The sequence below is a fragment of the Oryzias melastigma genome, linkage group LG10 (genome assembly GCF_002922805.2).
Source record: "Oryzias melastigma strain HK-1 linkage group LG10, ASM292280v2, whole genome shotgun sequence".
NCBI lineage: Eukaryota > Metazoa > Chordata > Actinopteri > Beloniformes > Adrianichthyidae > Oryzias > Oryzias melastigma.
The window spans coordinates 16,596,648-16,605,913 of NC_050521.1; the positions used below are offsets into that span (position 1 = coordinate 16,596,648).

The 9,266-nt window shown below is 38.6% G+C and overlaps 1 protein-coding gene across 2 annotated transcripts in view; it reads right to left on the reverse strand.

Annotated features, from left to right (window-relative positions):
- Nucleotides 1-3,887: 3,887 nt before the first annotated feature.
- The window catches only part of gabrb2a (gamma-aminobutyric acid type A receptor subunit beta2a), a 36,478-nt gene continuing 31,099 nt past the window's right edge, over nucleotides 3,888-9,266 (reverse strand). Inside the window, exons 8-10 of one of the 2 annotated variants that reach the window (XM_024283599.2) lie at nucleotides 7,496-7,740; nucleotides 6,901-7,041; nucleotides 3,888-5,827 (exon numbers count right to left, since the gene is read on the reverse strand). In XM_024283599.2, the coding sequence (XP_024139367.1) occupies nucleotides 5,471-5,827; nucleotides 6,901-7,041; nucleotides 7,496-7,740 (743 nt within the window). In that variant the 3' untranslated portion in view covers nucleotides 3,888-5,470. The remainder of the gene's footprint in view (nucleotides 5,828-6,900; nucleotides 7,042-7,495; nucleotides 7,741-9,266) is intronic. The other variant, XM_024283600.2, reaches the window with a different exon arrangement.

Here is a 9,266-nt window from a genome sequence, read left to right on the forward strand (position 1 = left end):
GCCCCCTCGCATTGACAGGTATTATTGCATTCCTTCCTTAAGAGTGGAAATGAGCCTGCCAATTAGAGGCGGCGCTGATGTATCTCAGCTGATTTTATCAAAGTTTTTATATTACGCAATAGTTTTTTGTTGTCTTTTAAAACGAAAAAAATGTATAAATGTTGGATTTAAACATAAGGTAACAACTAATCTGCAAAAACGTCATATTTAGTAATAAGTAATAACACCCTAGAAAAACAATCTGAAGAATTCCTCGTAAGACCCCATTGGCAGATTTTTTAGTTTTAAAGAATTTTTCTGATGTTTTAAGAATTTTTGCCTTTTTCCAAGATTTGTTCTTTAAACAAAGGACATAATTACTCTGCTTTTGAAGTGGACAGAGACAGCTAATATCTGTTATTGTGTTTGACGTTCATGAAAGGGTCACTTTGTTTTAAATGTGAAGGAAATATTCAGGCATACATTTTCTAATTTATTTATCTCAAAACTAGTTGAAAAAATCATAGAATGTAAAATATTTTTTTCTTATCATAAATAAAAACACTGCCAATGGATCTAGTAGAATTCATGCAGTAAGATTTCTTAAAATAATTTGTGATCCCATTCCTTTTGAGATTAGCTGTGAACATTTAAATTTGGTGTATTGACCTGATAATATAAAATATTAGTCCTTAAATATATTAACTCAAATTGTAAATTAGAAATAATGCTCAATAAGGCCCAAACTACTGCAGACATATGGTTGAAAATTAATAAATAATTTTAAAGATTAAATGATTTTAAATAGATCTCTAAACTAGAAGAAAATGTGGTCATTTTTTATTGAATAAAACACTCTGTGGATTTTTTTCTGTCTGTATTCTTTGGTCGTATTCTCCGTCTTTTTCATCAAAAGGCTTTGCCGTTGTCATGACAAGTTGCTAAATATTTATTTTGACAAAACTTTTGATTGTCTATTTAAAGGATTTTTCTCTCTAATATTCCTAAATATTTCACAATTTGATAATCATTTTTAAAAGGTGCCAAAAGAAATAAAGGTTACCTAGCTAATATAAGTATATTTGAAATCGCAGATTGGATCTACATGGGAATAATACGAGTTTCATTCTACAATCACCTATCTGTCAATTTTTGAATTAAGCCATTTTAAACCAAATTTTTAAAAACTTGTTGTTTTCCAGTAGACAACGACTGTTGGAGCAGAGTGAGTCTGCCCTGACTTCTCATCAATATCTTTTCGTCTGCTCCTGATTAACAATGATTTTAGTAAAGAAATACTCAGAAATGTAATTTCAAGCTTAGTTTTCTTTATACATGCCCTCCATAATCCGAAAAATGCTACAAAAACTTGTTAAAAACAAAAACGTTGTTTTCATTGGAGTAGATCTTTAAGGTTAGACCTACATGTTTTTATATCAGAGCTACTCTGATCCACATGACAACCCATCATCATGTGTGACCTCGTTCTAGATTTTTAGAATTGTCTGCATGAACCGAATGTCTGATTTGAGCGAGACTGGTGGACTCCAACGAAGCCGGTTCTTGCACAGATGGCATGCATGTAGGAAGCTTTCCATTCCCTCATGTTAACATATGTCATCCTTTCCTATAAAAGGTGCCAAACCTGTTTAAAAGAGACCTGATTTGACCTAATCCAGTTCTTTGGTGATTTTATTTATTAGTCATTTCTACATGTGAAGTATCAGCATGTTGCAAGCAGCAGATATGAATTATTTCATCTGCAACAACCCTTTTAAAAGATGTTTTCATGCATAACCTTCCAGCTTTACCTTTGATTAGTGAAAGGCTTCACAGATGATACAATAATGTTACTGTTGACTGAGCTGTGAAACCTGTTTTTCCATCCCGCACACGTGGAGCAGGGGAGTGGTATGAAGCAAGTGTGTCAGACTCACCCACCCTCTCAGCAGTCTCAGTCTGGGCTTGGCTGGCTCACCAGTTTTTACGGTGGCGCAGCTGCAAGTCCACGCACTCATAACAAAAAAAATAAAATAAAAAAAAAAAAAAACAGAAAAACTTTCGCCCATGCATGCAGATTACTCAACAGAGCAGAGGTCCCTGCATTGCTAATCACGCAGTGGCATGGAAACATTAAAAAGCAGGAAGCATCTGCCTCCCCTCCTCTTACCACATGTCAGCACTAATACCCCTTTAAAAGAGGGGGAGAAAGAGAACAGGCTAATTTAGTACGAACCATCTGCCTACTGTGGTGAAGTAATGCATCTGTTATGTAGACCTGATTTTTGAGTATTTTACATCAAAACTTTTACCTCCACGACACATGCATTGTTCAAATTTCTTCACAAACTCTGAATTTTTTGCAAAAGTATTTAAAAACCCACTCCAATCAGACAGTATTTTGATTTATTAATGCCGTTTTTAGACAAATTCAAAAATCAGGGTCACTTTCTAGGGCATGGTTTCTGCAAAGTGGCAAGAGTTAATCAGAAATTCACCTCTGAGTTGTGGGTAAGACGTGGAGTAAGCCTGCCCTCATTTCCCATCATCCTTTGTTTACAATCCCTTCCACTATCTTACAGCTTGAGGTGGGTACTTTACCAAAATAGTACTCAAGTTTAAGTAGAGAGTAGGCATCCAAATAATTACTTGAGTAAGAGTAAAAAAGTACTTGGATTAAAATCTTCTCAAGTAGTGAATAACTAATGAGTAACATCCCATTTATCTCATAGAAGAATGAATAATTAAAAAATGCAATAATTAAACTTTTAATAAGACTGTCGCCATTGTAGATAGAAGTGATTTCTCTGCGCACTTCCTGCCGGGAAGAGATTCTGTTTACAGTCACATGATGTTAAGGGGGAAGTTTCTCCGCCATAGAACCATTTTGGATTATTTTAATTTATTCCAGTCAAAAGTTACGCTAACGACCAGCAAGAGGCCTATAGCATAGTTGAGTAAAAGTCGCAGTTTTCTCTCAGAGTTGCACTCAAGTAAAAGTAAAAAATAAGTTGTATTATGACAATCTCTGATTGTAGCTATTACATCCACTACAAGCTTTTTCCAACATTTTTTCATCTGTTTCTGATTCACAACAATTTCAATTAAGAAATACTCAGAAAGGGAATTTTAAGCTTAATTGTCTTTATATATGTGAAAAAAATAACATTTTAAAAACTCAATTTTTATTGGATTGGGGCTTTAATTGGTTACGAGGTAACCAGATCATTTGATTTCTAGAATAATTTTTGTTGTTTAAAAAAACAGAAGCTTTCCTTTTAAATATTCAACATTCAGTGTTTTGCACCATCAAATATTCACCAGCATCCATTTATGTGGTCAGGTCATAAAGTGAGTGCAGTGGAGAGTGCCGTCGGTCTGCAGAGAAGCCAGGATGGAGTCTGAGGAGGAGGAGGAGGAGGAGGAGGAGGAGGCATGGCTGGATGCACAGATGGATCCCTCCTTTTTTTTTGTTAAGTCTGACGCTCAATTCTTTCTCCCTTCTTCTTTCTATGAGCTGCTCTGTTCCCTGCAGTCAGAAGGCCAAAGTTGAGTCCAAAGAGTGGCTTCATATCTATGGCTCTCTGCATTAATGTCCCCTGAGGCTGGGGGCTGAATTCAGCACTGCTCAAACCCCAGCCGAGCTCAACGCAGCCAGCTCAGACCACCACCTCCCCTCGCTCTAGCTCTCCATCCTCTCCATCCTCTCCATCCATTATGCAGCCAAGAGTCCCCAGCTGCAGCGCTTACATCTCTGTTCACCCCCACATTAGCATCTCTCGCTTGTCTACTCATTCTTCGCGCCGGGTTCAGTTGTTCACTCGCTCATTCTGACACTCAATCAGCCATGAGCGCGCCAGTCAGCACTCGCCCTCACATTCACCCAGGACACATTAAACTGCCACCCGTTTACTCTGGAGTTGAAGTGATAGACTGAGTTGAGTTTTAATTGAATTTAGATACATCTTCATAATTGCCGACAATCATTACACAAGATATTTGAAGTCAGTATGAACTGGAATTTACAGAAACTTTGTACAAAATATGACTCACTTCAAGGCCTGGATTGTGAGGTCCTTGATAAGTTTTTTTTTCTTCAAGGAGCCACAGGTAGACCCAAAAGTCACTGGTATTTGGAAGTGCTTTAGTTTCAGGAAGTAGATGCTTTTAGAGTCCATTAAAAAGAAATAATGAGAATAAAAGAGAAAAAGTGGTAAAAGTACCATCAGAAAAGTTGTGATCTGTGTTTAAATTTTTCCTTTGTCAAAGTTTTCTGTTCTTTTTTTGTTGAATGAGAGACTGGAGCTGTAATTGACCTGCAAAAAACAACAATAAAGACCCATTTAAATTGAATAAATCCATAGTATTTACACGATAATGTGAGTATTGATTTATAAAAATGAATCATTTCTTTTTCTTTAAACACGATTCATGTTTATCTACAGCTTTTCAAAACAGAAACTTAATCACAATTGAACGGATCATACTTCTATCATTCATTTCTACTAATAATAATGGTTGTGGATGGACATGTTGTGGATGCGGCGACTCCATTTGCAAACGAAGCAGAAAAGTTCTTAAACCAGCTGTGTTCAAATCACTGTCCGCTCCTTTTTTTTTTCTTACAATGGCAGAACATACAGAGTCAAAAGAATTCTCGAACAGAAACACGGGCGGTTTAGTGGATTTGTTTCCTTTAGCACAACAAAAGTAAATAATTAAGCTTAAACCAAATGCCTCCAGCTGATGGAAAAGGACCACAAGCATGTGTCTTGTCAGCATTAAAGCTTTGTTGTTGTCCAACCGGTTTCCACGAGGGGGATCCTCAAATCGTCCATCCAGGTGTGCGGAGCCACAGCTGCAAACTTCAACTGACAGACTCAGTAAGAAACGAAAATGTTTTACGCTCCATCATCATGACTGAGATGCAAATGAAATCAAACGTAAGCATGCTTTTAAAGGATGTTTTTGATATACAGTAATTATAGGAAAATAGACTATCAAGGATGACTCCTTTTAAATCATTTATAAAGCTTTCCTGGATGCAGACAGCTCAGCTACGAAGTAAATAGATACTAAACAAAAAAAATCCTTAAAGTATATGCAAACACAAGCATAAATATTTGATCCACAGAGAGTAAGCTACGAATGACAAATATTAGTGATATATTGAAATTCTGGAACAGGCACCGTTTCTGTCTTTTTGAAACTTTCTTTTTTTGAGTGCATGTCAGTCGCTTTGAGGTGTTTCCCAAATCTCAAAAGAATCGCCGTTGCCTGAAGTGGGTGCTGCTGCAGTTCTTCTCAGAAAAAAGTCTTTGCGCTTTCCTCACGTGGTCTCATTGGAACCAGCTAAAAAAAGTCAGCCCATTTTAATATCACATTCTCTCACACGCGTCATCTTTGATTTTTTTTCCTCCTAAATTCTTCTTTTCCTCCCCCCATCCCATTCATCTCCTGAACAGAAGTCGCCTGGCGGACTCCGCCAGCTTTAATGAACGTAGTAGAGCCAGTAGACCACGTTGAAGAAGGAGAAGACGGTGGGGAAGATCATCCTGGACCACTTATCGATAGAGTTCACATCGGACAGGTCTGGGATGTTCACCTTAAGCTGGGAGGCCCTTCGCCGTAGGCGGGATTTTTTCTGGGCGTGGCGCTCCAAAGCGCTGTGGCCATAGTTCTGGCGGGCCATGGCTGCCCTGCGGTACTGCAGCGTCGAGCTATCGTAGGACAGCATGGTGTTACGAGGATCCCCGGGTGCTCCAAGACCCCGGGACAAATCGCCGGCGCCTCCCATCTCATTCTTCATCTCCATGGCGCTGAACAGGATGTTGTCGTCGGGGGTCATCTGCGAAGGGTCAAAAATAGCCATGAGGAGTTACCGCCTCAGTGAACGCATCATAAAGTTGCAAATTTAAGCCATAAATAGGTGCAAAACGATCCTTAAACAATCCAGTATGCAAAAATACTGATGAGGTGCTAAAAATGGGTAATGCAAATGAGTCAAAAAGTGTGTTATTTACAGTGAAGAAAATTTCAAAACATCTTAAAAAAGCACCAAATAAATTATTGTCAACATCTGAGTGATAATACAACCACAAGACTATGAAATAATAACCCAGAAGGGGCACGGCGCACTCCACAAACTAACTTTTATGGAGAAACCTTCATTGTCATCTCAGAATTTCAACCATTTTGGTTAAAATTCTGCCGATTCACAACACAAACGCAATAAAATAAGAGAAAGCAAAGGTATAATAAAATAATGTGAGGAGAAGGTTGAGAGAAAAAGGGACTTTGCAAAGATGGAGGAGGTTCGGGGCAGGTCAGGAGAGACGCTGTGGGAAGTGGATTCGGATCAACGTTTTCTTCATCCATAGCCTGACTTCTGAGAACAAGAACCCTATAATCCAATCTTGAGCTGCTGCATACATAAGGATGATATATTTGATTGCTTTTGTGTAACTGACATTGAAGCAAAGCCACTTAGCTGGCGGTATCCATCAAACTCCAAATGGTTTATTTCACTTATCTTAGAAATCTTTTTCTTTTCTCTTTTTTTTTTGGTTTCACTTAGTCATAAGAGATTTATCAATTGCCACGGATACAGTGCAGTATCAGAATCTTCATGATTATCTAAAGAGAAGCTACAGATGCTTGTCATTTCCCATCAGCTCAGATGTACAGCTGAAGTTAGGATTAAATCAGTGCCTGCAGAAATGAAACTGCTAAGCCATGTCTGTCAGGGAAATGCATGAAGAGCAAACCAAGAGAGGGAAAAAAACACAATGGTGGGAGTGATGGTTGCCTTAAAAATCCATAAAACTTAAAGAAATGCACAAAGACTAAAGCATTTTCCTCTGATCTGGATTGATTCAGACTGATGACATTGTTAGTTTTGATTTTCAAAACCTCCAGTACCTTATGTCTTTGATCGCCTAGTCCTAATGCAGCATCGTCCACAAAGATGGGATCCCACATCGAGTCATATGCGTCAATTTCCCTCTGTTTCATTCTGGCATACAGAGCATCATCTCTCTGAACTACATTTCCCACCAGCCACTGCAAGCATACAAAATCAGCACTGTTACTTCGGGGAAAAACGCTAGCCACACTCAGAAGGAAAGGCTGTTTTTTTTTATTTTTTATTTATTTATTTGACATTGCTGATGTTTCTGCTAAGTTTAGCAGCTGAATAAAATATGAAGAGAGGCTCTGGCACCACAGCCTGTCATTTTTCCAAGGCGCCTTGCCCTTTAGGAGACAAAGACATGTGGAGAAGCATTTAGAAATCCAGTTCTTGCTTCTACATTCATTCTTTCAGATCTCAGTCTGATTTAATATTGTTGATAATGGAGAGCTGCAACTGGAGTAAAGAGTGCTGGTAAAGACTGTCAGACATTGATCACAGCATTACATTGGCTTTTAGCAGAAGAGGGACTGGTTTTGGTCCCACAAACACACATATTAACAGACAGAACAGATGCTCCGAACGGCGGTTTCCTTCCTCGTGTACCTTGTTCGGATCTGGCCTCAGCTTCTCGTTATTGGCTGTGGCTGCTTTCTCAGCCGCCTTCTTCTGCCGCTGAGGCCCCTGTCCGAAGAAGATGTAGTTGACAAAGGCGTACTCCAACAGAGCCAGGAAGACAAACACGAAGCAGCCCATCAGGTACATGTCAATGGCCTTGACGTAGGGGATCTTAGGGAGTGTCTCTCGCAAGTGGGTGTTGATGGTGGTCATGGTCAGCACAGTGGTGATCCCTGAAGTTCAGTAGAGTCAAGCATTAGAGAAACATTTTTCTGTTGTGGTCATTTTGTCTTGATTTACCTGTAAAAACAGTCAATTCAACAAGTGATAACATTTTTTTAGCAAATGCAGAAACAACACTTTTAAAGCCCAATCACACCCCCTCCTAGGACAGGTGCTACAGCATCATTTCAGTTTTGTTGTACCCTAAAATTGCTAAAATAGACATTAGAACTTAGCCAAAAAAAAAGTGAACACGATGCACAAGCAGTAGCAGTAGTACTGAAACTACTTCAGCATCAGAAAGGCAAGTGCAACCTCTCCACTCTACTGTTTTAGAGTTTCCACCGCTGCACGCCAACAGCAGTATTCGGATTCTGGATGACCTTGGAGCTGATAAAGCAGCACAATAATTCTCAAAAAACGCAGTTTCTCTTCTTCATGGCACCAAAACAGTAAAACAGTGATGCTGTTTACTGCTTCTCATGCATCACAGTTTGGTGTGCTTTCCGTGATATTTTCCTATTCATGTTTTTATTTACATTTAAGGTTTGAGCAAAGCTTGAGTTTTTTATCGTAAGAGTTTAAATAATGTGTTTAAAAATATCAAAAGAAAAAAAAAGACCAAAAACCTTCCGCCAGGTAAACTCCTTTGGAACTCATTCTGGTCTCACATGTAGACTTTAAAAAATTCTGGCCTGGAATCCAGTGTGGAGTCCTAAAAATGTCTGGTTGTACCGACTGATATTAAACTAAAGTTGGAGAAGGTAGACCAGCTTTGTTTGGTTTTGAGTTGTGACAACCCAGTTTTTTTTATAGGTGGCCATATAAACATGTTAGATTCTGCTTTTTTTTAAGTGGATGATGCATTTAACTAAATCCTATGGTAGTCTTGAAGTGCAAATTACACCAATAAATTACTCAATAAAAACATTTTAAAGATCCTAACAAATAAATATGAAAAACAAATAAAAGGAAAAAAACAACATTACAGTGTAATGTAAAAATGCTAAAAAAAATGAAGCATTTTGGAAAAATAAAAGTAATTTCCAGAAAATTCAAAGAAGTGAAGAAAAATGCACACATGCTTGAACTTCCATGCATGTGGTGCACAAATTGCAAACAGACAAGCCTAAACGAATGCGAGCTGTTGTACATGAAAATGCTGTTCAAGCCTCCAGAGAGTTCAAATGTGTTTCATGGGAGTGTAATGTGGGAAAAAAATGGTTCCCAATGCTACTGTAAACATCTGCCTTTAGTCAGAGCACGATTCACCTGTTTTTTTTTTCCTTTATTTTGACACAAACACATTGTGTTTGATACATTACTCATCTCCCTGCACAATCTGCATTTGGTCAGATTCACACGTATTATAAATAACCCAGCAGCAGCACTGTGGCATGGAGCCTCAGCTTTCATTGGCTGGATTCGCTTCACGTTCTCAGGATGCTAAGAGCGTGCAGGCTCATCTTTAAATCACCCACCCAGCAGCCTCCTCTCAGGCTCCAACCTGCCTGTGCCGGCTTGACTGCAGCACAGA